The sequence below is a fragment of the Ranitomeya variabilis genome, chromosome 1, assembly GCF_051348905.1.
Source record: "Ranitomeya variabilis isolate aRanVar5 chromosome 1, aRanVar5.hap1, whole genome shotgun sequence".
Classification (NCBI taxonomy): domain Eukaryota; kingdom Metazoa; phylum Chordata; class Amphibia; order Anura; family Dendrobatidae; genus Ranitomeya; species Ranitomeya variabilis.
In genome coordinates, this window is record NC_135232.1 from 193,659,318 (window position 1) to 193,676,566 (window position 17,249).

Below are 17,249 nucleotides of genomic sequence, written 5' to 3' on the forward strand. Positions count from 1 at the left end.
TGGTGGTAGCCCAAGGTGGGCCCTTCTGAGCGAGGGGCCGGATCAACCGCACTCTCTGCCCCCCAGTAGCAATGATACCAGCTCACTTTTCCAGTCTTTACCTTCTGACCCAGGATGTCAGTGTCCTGGTTCAATGCAATGACATTATAGTGCCGGTACTCTGATGTTCTGTGCGTGTGCCAACACATTGGCCAGTGTAATCTACAAGTCTAGTTCAGGAAATTCATGTCTTCCTGCACTCCCACACAGCTGTGTATACCAATACAGTTATACGTGGCAGTAGCTCAAAGTGGGCCCTTTTGAGTGAGGGGCCCAGGTCAATCACACTCTCTGCCCCTCAGTAGCTAAGCTAGTGGCTCTATTCAATCATGAGAAGAAATGGAGGCTAGGGAGAACCTTTCTAGGGATCGTTGGGGATCAGTGATAAATGTCTTTTGAGGGAAAAATCTAATGTCTTCTAAATTATAAAAACATTTATGTATACTTATAAAATTACATAGTATTTATTTTATTAACTGTAAAGGTAGGTCCACATGGGATGGTAAAGCAAAGCTTGGAAAATCCAGAGCAGTAAACAGTAGCAGACCAAAGGATAATACCTTTATAAATCTTATCCACATTCTGCAGATTTTTTGTCCAGTGGTGTGAAAATAATTGTTAGTCAATTTTATGTTGGCTCTTTCCTGTCAGTCTGCACTTACAGGCCACAGCAATAGCTTTTACCAAGAATTTACAAATACAGTGGGGAAAATAAGTATTTGATCCCTTGGTGATTATGTAAGTTTGCCCACTGACAAAGACATGAACAGTCTATAATTTTAAGGGTAGATTAATTTTGGCATTGAGTGATAGAATATCAAAAATAAAATCATGAAAATCACATTGTATAAACTATATAAATGTATTTGCATTTTGAAGGAGAAATAAGTATTTGATCCCCTACCAACCATTAAGAGTTTTGTCTTCTACAGACCAGTTAGACGGTCCTGATATGTGCGCAAACCTCATCATCAACTACAAAAAAGTCTGACTGCTGTGCTTGCCAACAAGGGTTTTGCAATCAAGTATTAAGTCTCGTAATTTATACAATGTGATTTTCTGGATTTTATTTTTGATATTCGATCTCTCAATGTTAAAATTAACCTACCCTTAAAATTATAGACTGTTCATGTCTTTGTCAGTGGGCAAACTTACAAAATCAGCAAGGGATCAAATACTTATTTACCCCACTGTATGTGCAAAGTGCATTAAAAAGGCACCATGATAATTGCCTAAGGTTTCTATCTTAGGTACCAGTCAGGGCGTCAACTCCAAGCATCAACCTGCCCTAGATGGCATATAGATGTTTTGGGTCAGGCTTAAAGAGTAACCATAAATTTTAAATTTAATTTCAATAATTAATAGTACACATGTAATATATCTTAACAGAGAAATCTGTTTTTACTTCTCCAGGACTGATCAAAAATCCTCATGTTCAGTGAAGACAGATTTTTAAATTAATGAGATAGATGACCAGAGATGGGGAAGGAGGAGCTACTATGAATCTAGTGCCTCTGTCTTCCTCTTCTCTCTCCTCTAAATAGAATCTCATCAGCAGTCATTTATCTCCTATCTCAGTAATGTAAAAATCTGTCATCACTGAACACAGATTTTACCTCTGAATTGAGAATTTTGAAAATGAATGATCAGTCCTGGTGTAGACAGAAGCAGATTTTTCTGATAAGATATATTACAAACTTTCTATTTTTCAATTGTATTATTAGTTTACTAGATGGTGGCCCGATTATAACGCATCGGGTATTCTAGAATATGCATGTCCACGTAGTATATTGCCCAGTTACGTAGTATATTGCCCAGTGATGTAGTATATTGCCCAGTTACGTAGTATATTGCCCAGTGACGTAGTTTATTGCCCAGTTACGTAGTATATTGCCCAGTGACGTAGTTTATTGCCCAGTTACGTAGTATATTGCCCAGTGACGTAGTTTATTGCCCAGTTACGTAGTATATTGCCCAGCCACGTAGTATATTGCCCAGTTACATAGTATATTGCCCAGTGACGTAGTATATTGCCAGTGATGTAGTATATTGCCCAGCCACGTAGTATATTGCCCAGTTACATAGTATATTGCCCAGTGACGTAGTATATTGCCCAGTGATGTAGTACACAGCACAGAGCCACGTAGTATATTGCACAGCGATGTAGTATATTGCCCAGCCACGTAGTATATTGCCCAGTTACATAGTATATTGCCCAGTGACGTAGTATATTGCCCAGTTACGTAGTATACAGCACAGAGCCACGTAGTATATTGCCCAGTGGCGTAGTATATTGCCCAGTGACGTAGTATATTGCCCAGCCACGTAGTATATTGCCCAGTTACATAGTATATTGCCCAGTGACGTAGTATATTGCCCAGTGATGTAGTACACAGCACAGAGCCACGTAGTATATTGCCCAGTGGCGTAGTATATTGCCCAGTGACGTAGTATATTGCCCAGCCACGTAGTATATTGCCCAGTTACATAGTATATTGCCCAGTGACGTAGTATATTGCCCAGTGATGTAGTACACAGCACAGAGCCATGTAGTATATTGCACAGCGATGTAGTATATTGCCCAGCCATGTATGTCACAGGTTAAAAATAAAAAATAAACATATACTCACCTTCCAAGGGGCCCCTTGTAGTTCTGTCGCCTGTGTTCGGTTCAGGCGGCAGCTTCCGGTCCGAGGGTGTGATGACGTCGCGGTCACATGACCGTGACGTCACGGCAGGTCCTTCTCGCTCAGGCATGCAGGGCCTGCGATGACGTCATGGTCACATGACTGTGACATCATGGCAGGTCCTTCTCGTGCAGGCGCGCAGGGCCTGTGATGACATCGCGGTCACATGACCGTAACGTCATGGCAGGTCCTTGTCGCACACCAACCTTAGCACCAGAGCCTGCCGCTTGCATGGACCGGTCACCGGAGCGTCGGAAAGGCGGCGGAAGGTGCATATATAATGATTTTTTTTTTTAAATTATTTTTAACATTAGATGTTTTTACTATTGAGGCTGCATAGGCAGCCTCAATAGTAAAAACTTGGTCACACAGGGTTAATAGCGGCGGTAACGGAGTGAGTTACCCACGGCATAACGCGGTCCGTTACCGCTGGCATTAACCCTGTGTGAGCCGTGACTGCGGGGAGTATGGAGCGGGTGCCGGGCAGTGACTGCAGGGGAGTAGGGAGGGACTAATCGGACTGTGCCCGTCGCTGATTGGTCGTGGCAGCCATGACAGGCAGCTGGCGAGACCAATCAGCGAATGAATATCCGTGATGGAAGTTGCCGACAGAAAGATGGAAGTACCCCTTAGACAATTATATATATAGATGAAGTAAACATAAAAATGATGGATACTCTTAAACTGTGTTAGAACGTATAGTGGCATGTCACCCTCAATGTCATCATAACTTAACAAGCCATCAGAAGCCCTATTGATTTGGCAGCTCTGGTAACTGTTGTACCATGTCTACTAACCTTTACATGTTTTTCCATCTTCTTGCAGAGAATACCCTCGAGGGCAGGAACACTGATAGCTGCCTTCTGTGTTCTTACAAATAAAATTACATGGCTTAGGGGACTGTGAGCACTCGTCCAGATCTATAGAGCAGGAAGAAGGACAGGACAGTAAAGAAATATATATAACTGTACATTTTAGCATTTTGAGTACACTAAAAATATGTATTGTTCAGATTGACACCATATAGTATTAGTTGCAGGTATCTATTAGGCTATCATAGGGGTTTACTAATATTTTAAATCCAATAGCTAAAGGACAAAAATCCAATTTTAACCAGAATAATACATAGCTTTCACTTGTTAATTTAAAAATATTAGTAACTAGTGCAAATCATATGTTAAGGTACACATTAAGGCTGCCGTCACACCAGCAGTATTTGGTCAGTATTTTACATCAGTATTTGTAAGCCAAAACCAGGAGTGGGTGATAAAGGCAGAAGTAGTTCAGACTTTGTGGGACTTTATTAGACAACTACACTGTGTTCCAAATTATTATACAAATTGGATTTAAGTGTCTTAAAGATTTAATTGTTTTGTTTTTCAAATAAACTCGTGGATGATATTGTGTCTCAGGGCTCAATGAATCACTGAAATCAATCTTAAACACGTGTGATAATTAGTTTTCCAGGTGATTCTAATTAAAGGAAAACTACTCAAAAATGATGTTCCACATTATTATGCAGGTCACAGGTTTCAAGCAATATGGGAAATAAAAAGGATCTCTCTGCTGCTGAAAAGCGTTAAATAGTGCAATGCCTTGGACAAGGTATGAAAAAATTAGATATTTCACGAAAACTTAAGAGTAATCATCATACTCTGATGAGACTTGTGACTGAAACAGAGCACAGACAGATTTCATGCAAATAAAGGCATAATGAGGAAGTTTTCTGGCAGACAAATTCATTGGATTAAGAGAGCAGCTGCCAAAATACCATTTCAAAGCAACAAACAGTTATTTGAAGCTGCTGGTGCGTCTGGAGTCCCTCGAACCTCAAGGTGTAGGATCCTTCAAAGGCTTGCTGTGGTGCATAAACCTACTATTCGGCCACTCCTAAACAGTGTTCACAAGCAGAAACGGTTGCAGTGGGCCCAGACATACATGAAGACTAATTTTCAAACAGTCTTGTTTACTGATGAGTGTCGAGCAACTCTGCACGGTCCAGATGGATGGAGTAGTGGATGGTTGGTGGATGGCCACCATGTCCCAACAAGGCTGCGACGTCAGCAAGGAGGTGGAGGAGTCATGTTTTGAGCTGGAATCATGGGGAACCAGCTGGTAGGGCCATTTAAGGTTCCTGAAGGTGTGAAAATGACCTCAGCAAAGCAAATAGAGTTTCTGACTGACAACTTTCTTCCATGGTCTAAAAAGCAGAAACGTGCCTTCAGGAACAAAATCATCTTCATGCATGACAATGAATACCTCTGATTAATTGGCTGCTATGGGCATAAAAGGAGATAACCTCATGATGTGGCCACCATCTTCCCCTGACCACAGCCCTATAGAGAACCTTTGGAGTATCATCAAACAAAAGATCTATGAGGGTGGGAGGCAGTTCACATCAAAACAGCAGCTCTGGGAGGCTATTCTGACTTCATGCAAAGAAATACAAGCAGAAACTCTCCAAGTTCAATGGATGCAAGAATTGTGAAGGTGATATCAATGAAGGGCTCCTATGTTAACATGTAACTTGGCCTGTTAGGATGTTTTGGAGTTAAATAGCTTTTTTGTTCATTGAATGTGACCTCCTAATGCTGAAAATTCCACAAATGAGCATTTTCAGTTCTTTAAAACATATCAAAAGTTTAGAAATTCTACTGTGCCTAATAATTTGGAACAGTGCATTTTTGAGTTTTTATTCATTTTGGAGATTATACTGTTATCATTGGGCGGTTTCCTCAATAAAATTCGATGTATACTCTAATGGGTGATGACTTTTATTAGACTGACTGTCATTTGCACTGACCATTTTGGAAAATCCGAGAAAAATGTCATTTGCATAATAATTTGGAACATAGTGTAAAGCGATAAATAGTTCTTCAAAAAGAAAAATGTTTACATAGCAAACACCTGGCACCCCAGTGAGGAGGATCAATGCATTTCAACTAAGAAGTCTTACTCATATTTAGTTGTCTAATAAAGTCCTACAAAGTCTGAACTGCCTCCACTTCCAGCTGGATCATTTCTCTGTTTGTCTTCATTTGCTGTGGGCGCTCACCCCGAACCGTGCTGGGCGTTGGCAGGTCTGGGGATTTCGTCTAAGACCGGTAAGCTGACTACATTCCTTTTTTCTTTTGATAAATGCAGAAGTGGTGCATATGTTTCTATTATACTTTTCCTCTAATTGTTCCACTCCTGGTTTTGGCTTACAAATACTGATGCAAAATACTGACCAAACACTGCTAGTGTGACGGCAGCCTTAACCCCTTCAAGTCGCGGTCCTTTTTTGTTTTTGCGTTTTCGTTTTTCACTTCCCTCCTTCCCAGAGCCATAACTTTTTTATTTTTTCGTCAATATGGTCATGTGAGGGCTTATTTTTGCGGGACGAGTTGTACTTTTGAACGACATCATTGGTTTTACCATATCTTTTACTAGAAAACGGGAAAAAAATTCCAAGTGCGGTGAAATTGCAAAAAAAGTGCAATCCCACACTTGTTTTTTGTTTGGCTTTTTTGCTATGTTTACTAAATGCTAAAACTGACCTGCCATTGTGATTCTCTAGGTCATTACGAGTACATAGACACCAAACATGTCTAGGTTATTTTTTATCCAAGTGGTGAAAAAAAATTCAAAACTTTGCTTAAAAAAAAAAAAAAAGTGCCATTTTCCGATACCCGAAGCGTCTCCATTTTTCGTGATCTGGGGTCGGGTGAGGGCTTATTTTTTGCGTGCCGAGCTGATGTTTTTAATAATATCACTTTTGTGCAGATACGTTCTTTTGATCGCCCGTTATTGCATTTTAATGCAATGTCGCGGTGACCAAAAATAACGTAATTCTGGCATTTCGAATTTTTTTTTCGCTACGCTGTTTAGCGATTAGATTAATGCTTTTTTTATTGATAGATCGGGCGATTCTGAACGCGGCGATACCAAATTCGTGTAGGTTTTTTTTATTATTGTTTTATTTAGGATGGGGCGAAAGGGGGGTGTTTTAAACTTTTATATTTTTTATATTTTTTTCATACTTTTAAAAACATTTTTTTTTACTTGTGCCATGCTTCAATAGGCTCCATGGGAGGCTAGAAGCTGGCACAACTCGATTGGCTCAGCTACATAGCAGCGATCATCAGATTGCTGCTATGTAGCTGAATTGCAGGTGTGCTGTGAGCGCCGACCACAGGGGGGCGCTCACAGCAGGCCGGCATCAGTAACCATAGAGGTCTCAAGGACCTCTATGGTTACTGTCCTGACACATCGCCGACCCCCGATCATGTGACAGGGGTCAGCAATGCGCTCATTTCCGGCCGCACGGCCGGAAGCGGTAGTTAAATGCCGCTGTCAGCATTTGACAGCGGCATTTAACAGGTTAATAGCGGCGGGTGAATAGCGATTTCACCCGCCGCTATTGCGCGCACATGTCAGCTGTACAAAACAGCTGACATGTCGCGACTTTGATGTGGGCTCAGCGCCGGAGCCCACATCAAAGGGGGAGACACGACATGCGCAGTAATAGTACGGCGCATGTCGTGAAAGGGTTAAATTACACTCTGCTCCTTATTGGTCCTACCTATGCTTAAATATATCCCAAGTGGTCAGATTGCCACGTTATAAAACAAATGGACTGTTGTCCATCATCTACCATCAGGGATTGTATCCTATTTTGTACTTTCTAATTATCAGAGGAACAAGACACTATAAAAATAGAGAATGAGGCTTCCCAATATGCTTCATTAGGGTAATGAGGCAAACGCATTTTCTTTTGAATTGGTTAAAGTAGGATTTTTTGGTCTTTGGCTCTAGGATATCAAGTTGCTAGATCGGGGTACAAAACAAGTGAATTGAGATACATTGTGAGCCAGAGGTGACTGTACAGGGTACAAGCAAGTCGCAAGAAGTCCAACATTTTTGTGACTAATTTGCTGTGGCCCAGTACGCTCATACCTTGATAATTTCTAATCAAAACCTATCCTAGCACCTGCATATTTATCTAGGACTAGGGTAAATGGGATCATGATTGTGTCTTAGGTTCAGGTCACATCTACAGTCCTGCAGCCAGTCACTGAGCTCGGCGTGTAGCACTCCCTACATCGGCAGAGCCGTTGAGTTTGGTGATAAGCTGCAGCACTATAGACATGACAATACCATTGCAGACTATATATAATCACCGGAACAGTGGCAGAAACACTGCCCTAGACCTGGGGAAGGTGAGTAACAGGTGATTATGTTATTTTTAACACAGCAAACATCAATTTTTAGCAAAAACTTTAAAGGGTAAACCCCATATATTATATGTTTTAATATTAATATTAGATGTTTTATTGCATTGTAATGATCCAATTACACTTTTTTCTGCAATTTCCCTTTAATGTCTTACCAACACATGAAGTGCCCCCGATGTCAGTTGTATAGCCAAAATTACAAAAGCATCTGAAAGAGCCAATATTGTTGACACACTGACCATTGCGACAGAGGTTTGGCATCACTTTACACTCATCAATATCTGTTAAAATAGATTAAATTATGTCAGTGAATACATGATCTCCATAGATTACTTTTCTAGTGCTTTTTAACTTCTATGACCTAATCAATACATGGCAACACATGTTACACAAATACAAAACAGAAAATTAACATTTTAGCATTGCATTAGTAGTTATTTTTAACTAGATGGAGGCCCGATGCTATGGCATTGGGACGGCGGTAATGTCACCATGGGGGCAGGCATGTGGCACTGTTGTTGCCTAATGGCATCCTGTGATAATCTAATGACTTTTGCATCAGGGGACTCATGTGCTTGACGCCTACGCTTATATACATTGTTTTTGTCCCAGCGATGCTGTTGCTCTTCAAGAGTCTCATTTGCCCTTTGTTGTCTTCGACGTTGTGCCTTTGCTGCTTTCCTTTCATTGTCATTGGTGTACTTTTTATGAGGAGCCATGTCGGCATTGATATTTGCTTTTTAAAGGGGTTTTCCCATGAACAAAAGTTAATTTTAAAAATTGTCTGTGTTTGACAGTGTACCGAACATACCACAGCTCCTGGGCAGGGGAGGAAGCAAAAGACAATACTGACATTACAGCAGGAGATCACAGAGGATACATTTAGTGAGGTAAAATATTTTTTAAAAACAGTCAGTGAAATATTTTGCCTCACAAAATCCACTGTGATCCCCTGCTGTAATGTCAGTATTGTCTTTTGCTTCCTCCCCTGCTCAGGAGATGTGGTATACTCCATACAAGGTCAGACACAGTCGATTTTTAAAATGAACTTTTGTTTTGGGAAAATCCCTTTAATGTGACCGGCTTCCTCTGCCTGTAGACACATCGCACATCTGCCGCCTGGATAAGCCGAATGATTCACTGCACCTTCGCATAATTTGCGCAGGCACAGTAAATTAGACTGCCACCATGTTTGTGCAGACAGACAGCGGTGGTCACATTAAAACTGCGCATGCACTCCTCCTGTACAAAGATGGCAGCTGTCAGTGAATCATTCGGCTGATCCCGGCGGCAGGGCGTGTTCGCGACAGTGTTCCGCTGGTGGTACCGTGCAAGAGGCTGTGTGTGTGTGTTTGTGAGTGTGTGTGTGTGAGTGTGTGAGTGTGTGAGTGTGTTGCATATAGAGCGTGTCTGTGTGGTGTGATGGTGTTCTGCTGGAGGTACCGTGCAATAGGTTGGTACCAGCAGCAGTTTCCATATTGAGGCACCCATCACTTGGGTGTCCCAATATGGCGGTCGGTGAACTTCCTCCTCTTGGAATTCTGGGATACGGTGACATCTGGACAGAACAGGAAATGAAAACATTACGAGGCAATTATATAAATAGATGAGTTGCAGCTCATACAATCTGCAAGAAAGTTTAAGATGCAATGTCTCCATCTTGGGTTTATTCATACAGAAAATGCGCTGGCTCAGCTAAAGAATTGAGCCAGACAGCCAGCACTCTCACTTCGTGACAACACAGTGGATGGCAGGAAGATCTCTGCCTATATTGGAACATCAACAGAGGTTACCCTACTGGGGCAAGGATAAGGGGTCTGAAAGTACAACCCACAATTCCAAATAATTTGAGACTCTGTGTAAATTGTAAAGAAACTGAGAATGCAATTATTTGGAAATCTCTTATAGCCATATTTTATTCACAATTGAACATAGAAAACAGATCAGAAGGTGAATATTAGACATTTTTCTATTAAACGTGAATAAATTACTGTCATTTGGAAATTGATGGTAACAACTATCTCTAAAAAGTTGTGATATGGCTAACAAAACGTTGGAAAAGTAAGTCGTACAAATGAAAAATAGCTCCAGGATCAATTTTTCAATTAAGTTGCATGATTCAATATGTATAAAAAGAGCATGTTGGAGAGTCTTTCAGAAACAAAGAAGGTCAGAGGTTCACCAATTTGTGGACAACTGTGTCTAAAAAAATTGTGGCACGATTTTCAGAAAAATGTTTCTCAAGATAAAATCGCAAACAACTTTGAATATTCTACCATCTTCAAAACATCAGTATCAGAAATTATTATCATTAAAAGATTAAAAAATTTTGGAAAAATCCAGGTGCACAAGGAACAAGGCAGCTGATGGTCAATATTTTATGCACTTCATTTACAGACCCTCAGGAGCACAGCATTAACCCCTTTCTGACCTCGGACAGGATAGTACGTCCGAGGTCAGAAGCCCCGCTGTGATGCGGGCTCCGGCGGTGAGCCCGCATCAAAGCCGGGACATGTCAGCTGTTTTGAACAGCTGACATGTGCCCGTAATAGGTGCGGGCAGAATCGCGATCTGCCTGCTCCTATTAACTAGTTAATTGCCGCTGTCAAACGCAGACAGCGGCATTTAACTACCGCATCCGGCCGGGTGGCCAGAAATGATGGCATCGCCGACCCCCGTCACATGATCGGAGGTCAGCGATGCTTCAGAATAGTAACCATAGAGGTCCTTGAGACCTCTATGGTTACTGATCCCCGGCAGCTGTGAGCGCAACCCTGTGGTCAGCGCTCACAGCACACCTGATTTTCTGCTACATAGCAGCAAACAGAAGATCGCTGCTATGTAGCAGAGCCAATCGAGCTGTGCCTGTTCTAGCCTCCCATGGAGGCTATTGAAGCATGGCAAAAGTAAAAAAAAGTGAAAAAAATAAAAAAAATATAAAAGTTTAAATCACCCCCCTTTCGCCCCAATCAAAATAAATCAATAAAAAAAAAAATCAAACCTACACATATTTGGTATCGCCGCATTCAGAATAACCCGATCTATCAATAAAAAAAGCATTAACCTGATCGCTAAATGGCATAGCAAGAAACAAATTCAAAACGCCAGAATTACTTTTTTTTGGTCGCCGCGACATTGCATTAAAATGCAATAACGGGCGATCAAAAGAACGTATCTGCACAAACATGCTATCATTAAAAACATCAGCTCGGCACGCAAAAATAAGTCCTCACCCGACCCCAGATCATGAAAAATGGAGACGCTACAAGTATCGGAAAATGGCGCTTTTTTTTTTTTTTAGCAAATTTTGGAATTTTTTTTCACCACTTAGGTAAAAAATAACCTAGTCATGTTAGGTGTCTATGAACTCTTACTGACTTGGAGAATCATAATGGCAGGTCAGTTTTAGCATTTAGTGAACCTAGCAAAAAAGCCAAACAAAAAACAAGTGTGGGACTGCACTTTTTTTGCAATTTCACCGCACTTGGAATTTGTTTCCCATTTTCTAGTACACAACATGCTAAAACCAATAATGACGTTCAAAAGTACAACTCGTCCCGCAAAAAATAAGCCCTCACGTGGCCAAATTGACGGAAAAATAAAAAAGTTATGGCTCTGGGAAAGAGGGGAGTGAAAAACGAACACGGAAAAACGGAGAATCCCAAGGCCATGAAGGGGTTAAAAAGCATGATTCAGTCATGCAAATAAGTGCATGAGTTCAGGAATGTTTCCAGAAATTATTGTGTGGGAACACAGTTCTCCAATCGATCCACACATGCAAGTTAAAGCTTTATCAATTATCATGTAAAGAAGAAGCCATGCATCATCACAATCTAGAAACACTGCCATATTTTATGTCCCAAAACTAATTTAAAGTAGAATAAGGCTAAGTTGAAAACTGTTGTCTGGTCAGATGAATAAAAATTTTAAATTCTTTATGGAAACCATAGAGGCTGTTCCAGGTTGTTATTAACATACAGTTTAAAAGTCGGCTTTTCTGATGTTATTAGTTTTACCTGGGTAGGCAGCTAACACATCTTGAAGGGCACTATCCATGTTGAGCATCATACAGTGGTTTCAGGACAACATATGCTCCCACCGAGACTATGTGCATTTCAAGAAAGGCTTTGCATCTTTCAGCAAAAGAATGTTAAAACACATACTGCATCTGTCACAACAGCATGTCTTCACAGAAGGAGAGTTAGGATGGTGAACTGGCCACCTACAATCCAGAACTTTCAACAATAGAAAACATTATAAAGCAAAAGACAAGGTAAAGAAGACTCCTGCCTGTAGAGCAGCTAGAATTTTACATCATACAGGAAAGGGATAACGTTCTTCTCCCAAAACTCCAGCAATTGGTCTCCTCACTTCCCAAATGTTTACGCGCTATTGTAGAAAGAAGGATGCTACACGACGGTAGACATGATCCCTTCACAACTTTTCTGAGATGTCTTGCTGCCATGACTTTCTAAATTTTTATTTTTCAAATGAAATAGAAAATGTCTGACTTCCCTTTCTGGCCTGTATTCTATATTCTGTTCTAAAATGTGTTATATAACACATTTAGAATATATATTCTGATTAAAATATGTCTGTAAGAATTTTTCAAATCATTGCATTCTTTTTTACTTTTCATGTTCCCCAGAGTCGTTACTTTTTTGGAATTGAGTTTTTAAGAAATAAATTATTTTAATATGCTTTATTAAATAAAAAAACACTATCAGAAAATTAGCTTTTGTTTTAATTATTTTTCTTGAAATGTGCATATTTATTAACATTTTTGGCAAAATTATGAATCTTGTAATTTTTACACTAGCCACTGGAACTGTTTTAAATTTATACTTCCTGTCCTTTGAGGAAGGGTTTTCAGCAGGCAAATTATCATTAGAGGCAGGATCACATTGACAGTTAACATCTCCATATACGGCTGATAACACAGGGTCTACCATTCAAAATGGTTGGTATCACAGCCGACCATCTCAGCCTTCTTCACAATGACCTTTGCATACGATCAATACATTTTTCAGCACAAAAGATAGATTCTGAGTCTGTTCATTGTGGTTAATGTATACAATGGTGTCTAAAAAAGGCCCACTGGCCTGTGTATAAAAATACAGATGTACATGCCCTCAGAGAAAACACCCACTTTGACTTAACTAAAGTTATCTAATTAGATGCCAAATACATTGATTGCCAATATCTGTGGCAAAAGAAGCATCAAGCAAAGACCTAGTGTTTGCGGTAGGGGTGAGTAACAAAGAGGGCTTCGCATCAATTTACAAAAACCAATGGTGCAAAGGCAGCTGGCCGGAGCTATGGACCAATTCGACTTAGAGGCGTGATCCAGCCCTGTTGGAGTTTTTCGCAATAGTTTCATCAGTGGAGCTATGGGGTACACAGATGAGAAACATGAACATTCGATTTCAAACGAAAAAACGAGAACCGCAAAGAGTTTAAACCATATGTCTGCCCTTACTCGCACTTTTCGCCAGCTAGTGCTGCTATGCTTGAAGAACAACATCTGGTGCTGAGCAACATTAGTGACAGAGGGAGACAGTAATCTCATTAACTCACTGTTATCTTCCGACTGGAAGGCCTTCAGAGTCCTTCTTCCCCATGCGCAACCATCGGGTATTCAGTGTCCTCCATCCCTATGGGACACAGTGGCCAATCACTGATGCCCTTAATCCCCACCTCAGTTACATCAGCTACCTGGCAGGTCTATGGGAAGGCTTGGGAGGAGTGGTGTTCTTTTATTCAGAGTAGGCCTGTTGATAAGTGCGACCGAGCGAGAGGCAAAGTGACAACGGAATTGTTTATTCTGCTCAAGGAAAGAGGGATGTCGGGAACAACAGCACAACGGCAATTATTGGGAAAAGTCTTTTTCTTTCAACTAATGGGGTGGGTGGACGTTACTAAGTTCTTTTTCATCAAACAAGCCATTAAAGGCTGGGAAAGGCTTCAACTGAGTCAGGAATGTCATCACCCCATTTCACTTAGATTACTGCATGACATTATTTCAATATCCCCATCGGTATGCAAGTCACAAAATGAGGCGATCCTCAAATCGGCATCCTTCGCTATCACCTTTTTTCGGCGCACTGAGCATTAGCGATTTGTTGCCGCGGTCAAAAATAGCAACAGAAGGCGGCTTATTTAACGAGGACATAGTCATTTGCAGTGATGCTATGCGCATTCACGTATGAAAATCCAAGTGTAATCCCGCCAGTAGGGGCATGTGGGTCCTTGTTAACTCATCTGATGGCCCAGTTTGCTCACTAAAAATAGTCAAACTCTACGCGGCAATAAGACACACAAGCAGATTTTTTCTCTCACATACAGACGTGTCCCCTCTTACAAAATATCAGTTTCAGTAAATTTTCAAGCTGTGCTTAGAAAAAAACAGCGCTAATCCAAAGGAATATGGGACACATTCTATCCGAATTGGGTCAGCCACCAAAGCAGCTAGGGCAGGAGTATCGGAGGCCAAAGTTCAAAGAATGGGTCATTGGAAATCCACATGCTTTGCCAGATATATAAGACCTGATTTGCTGAAATAACACATTTTGTCTCTTACGGGCGTCTATAAGCCCGAAGTTTGGGTATTAGGACATTCATATGTCTACTGGTCATCGAAACGGGCTGAGCTTAGGCCCGGAGGAAAAGATCTTGGCTTCCTGGGATTAAATGTTAACTGGAGAGATATCAGAGGGCTCCAATGGCAACAGGTGTTCTCAGAGACAGTTGACATATCCAGGAGGGCTAAACAGCCGGTAATATTGGTGATATACGCTGGTGGCAATGATCTCGGCAAACACAAAATCGCCAAACTTTACACAATAATGAAAGTGGACACTGAACGTCTTACATGTTTATTCACAGATATGGTATTGGTGTGGCCAGAGACAATACCACAAGCTGTCTGGTGCAGTGCAAGGGACAAAAAAACCATAGAATGCGCAAGGAGAAAGATCAATGTGCGGATGACGAAATTTGTGAGGGGTAAATGTGGTATTGTGGTTGGTCACAACCAGCTGGAAGGCAATAACTTGGCTCTATTGAGACTGGATGGAGTTCACCTTACAGATATTGGCTTAGACATATTTTTGTCCGGCTTGCAGGATGGGGCGATAAGACCCTAATGCTGATGGGTGGGGGTCGGAGTCCTGTGTATGTCATACACATGATCCTCTGTGGTGGAAGATGTGGAGGAGGGCAAAGGTTCGTAACAGCTCATCAGCCAGCTCGCCTGTGGTTCGCGGAATGGACCTTCCACGATGAGACCGTTGTGAAATGTAATTGCCTTTCTCTGCTTATGTAATTAAGTAACTGTGACCGACCTGTTTCAACCCATTTCGGCCTGTCTGTGTTTTATTACGGGATTGGTGGGAGTGGGGAAGACACTGTTTAAGACACACGGGTCTCCGCAGTCTGGTATGCATGGTACTAATTTAGAAACGTGCCTCTGACTGTGGAGCCAATATAGGTAAAATCTAGAAAAAATACAGTTCAGTGCCCAATTCCCCCTCTTTGACCACTCCCCAGGTGATGCACTAATTTGGGATGCCCAGCTGTCCAATGGGATGAAAAGGGAAGGGTCCTACAGCCACACCTACAGGGGTTAAATCCAGGTGCCTGGGTCAGTAACTTTCTTTTCCTCCGACTGACCCCTGGAAGCTTTTGAGACCACCCTCCCACCCTTATATATTTTAACGGTGCTTAAATTGCCATACTATTTGTACGTATATATATACAGTACAGACCAAAAGTTTGGACACACCTCATTTAAAGATTTTTCTGTATTTTAATGACTATGAAAATTGTACATTCACACTGAAGGCATCAAAACTATGAATTAACACATGTGGAATTATATACTTAGCAAAAAAGTGTGAAACAACTGAAAATATGTCTTATATTCTAGGTTCTTCAAAGTAGCCACATTTTGCTTTGATGACTGCTTTGCACACTCTTGGCATTCTCTTGATGAGCTTCAAGAGGTAGTCACAGGAAATGGTCTACCAACAATCTTGAAGGAGTTCCCAGAGATGCTTAGCACTTGTTGGCCCTTTTGCCTACACTCTGCGGTCCAGCTCACCCCAAACCATCTCGATTGGGTTCAGGTCTGGTGACTGTGGAGGCCAGGTCATCTGGCGTAGCACCCCATCACTCTCCTTCTTGGTCAAATAGCCCTTGCACAGCCTGGAGGTGTGTTTGGGGTCATTGTCCTGTTGAAAAATAAATTATGGTCCAACTAAACACAAAGCGGATGGAATAGCATGCCGCTGCAAGATGCTGTGGTAGCCATGCTGGTTCAGTATGCCTTCAATTTTGAATAAATCCCCAACAGTGTCACCAGCAAAGCACCCCCACACCATCACACATCCTCCATGCTTTACGGTGGGAACTGGGCATGTAGAGTCCATCCGTTCACCTTTTCTGCGTCGCACAAAGACACGGTGGTTGGAACCAAAGATCTCAAATTTGGACTCATCAGACCAAAGCACAGATTTCCACTGGTCTAATGTCCATTCCTTGTGTTCTTTAACCCAAACAAGTCTCTTCTGCTTGTTGCCTGTCCTTAGCAGTGGTTTCATTTTACCATGAAGGCCTGCTGCACAAAGTCTCCTCTTAACAGTTGTTGTAGAGATGTGTCTGCTGCTAGAACTCTGTGTGGCATTGACCTGGTCTCTAATCTGAGCTGCTGTTAACCTGCGATTTCTGAGGCTGGTGACTCAGATAAACTTATCCTCAGAAGAAGAGGTGACTCTTGGTCTTCCTTTCCTGGGGCGGTCCTCATGTGAGACAGTTTCTTTGTAGCGCTTGATGGTTTTTGCCACTGCACTTGGGGACACTTTTAAAGTTTTCCCAATTTTTCAGACTGACTGACCTTCATTTCTTAAAGCAATGATGGCCACTCTTTTTTCTTTACTTAGCTGCTTTTTTCTTGCCATAATACAAATTCTCACAGTCTATTCAGTAGGACTATCAGCTGTGTATCCACCAGACTTCTGCACAACACAACTAATGGTCCCAACCCCATTTATAAGGCAAGAAATCCCACTTATTAAACCTGACAGGGCACACCTGTGAAGTGAAAAACATTCCCGGTGACTACCTCTTGAAGCTCATCAAGAGAATGCCAAGAGTGTGCAAAGCAGTCATCAAAGCAAAAGGTGGCTACTTTGAAGAACCTAGAATATAAGACATATCTTCAGTTGTTTCACACCTTTTTGTTAAGTATATAATTCCACATGTGGTAATTCATAGTTTTGATGCCTTCAGTGTGAATGTACAATTTTCA

General features: G+C 41.4%; 1 protein-coding gene across 1 annotated transcript in view; it reads right to left on the reverse strand.

Annotated features, from left to right (window-relative positions):
• FBN2 (fibrillin 2) overlaps positions 1 to 17,249 on the reverse strand; it is a 379,678-nt gene that overhangs the window by 14,369 nt on the left and 348,060 nt on the right. The window contains exons 58-59 of the mRNA XM_077291494.1: positions 8,098 to 8,223; positions 3,524 to 3,646 (exon numbers count right to left, since the gene is read on the reverse strand). Coding sequence (XP_077147609.1) covers positions 3,524 to 3,646; positions 8,098 to 8,223 — 249 coding nt within the window. The remainder of the gene's footprint in view (positions 1 to 3,523; positions 3,647 to 8,097; positions 8,224 to 17,249) is intronic.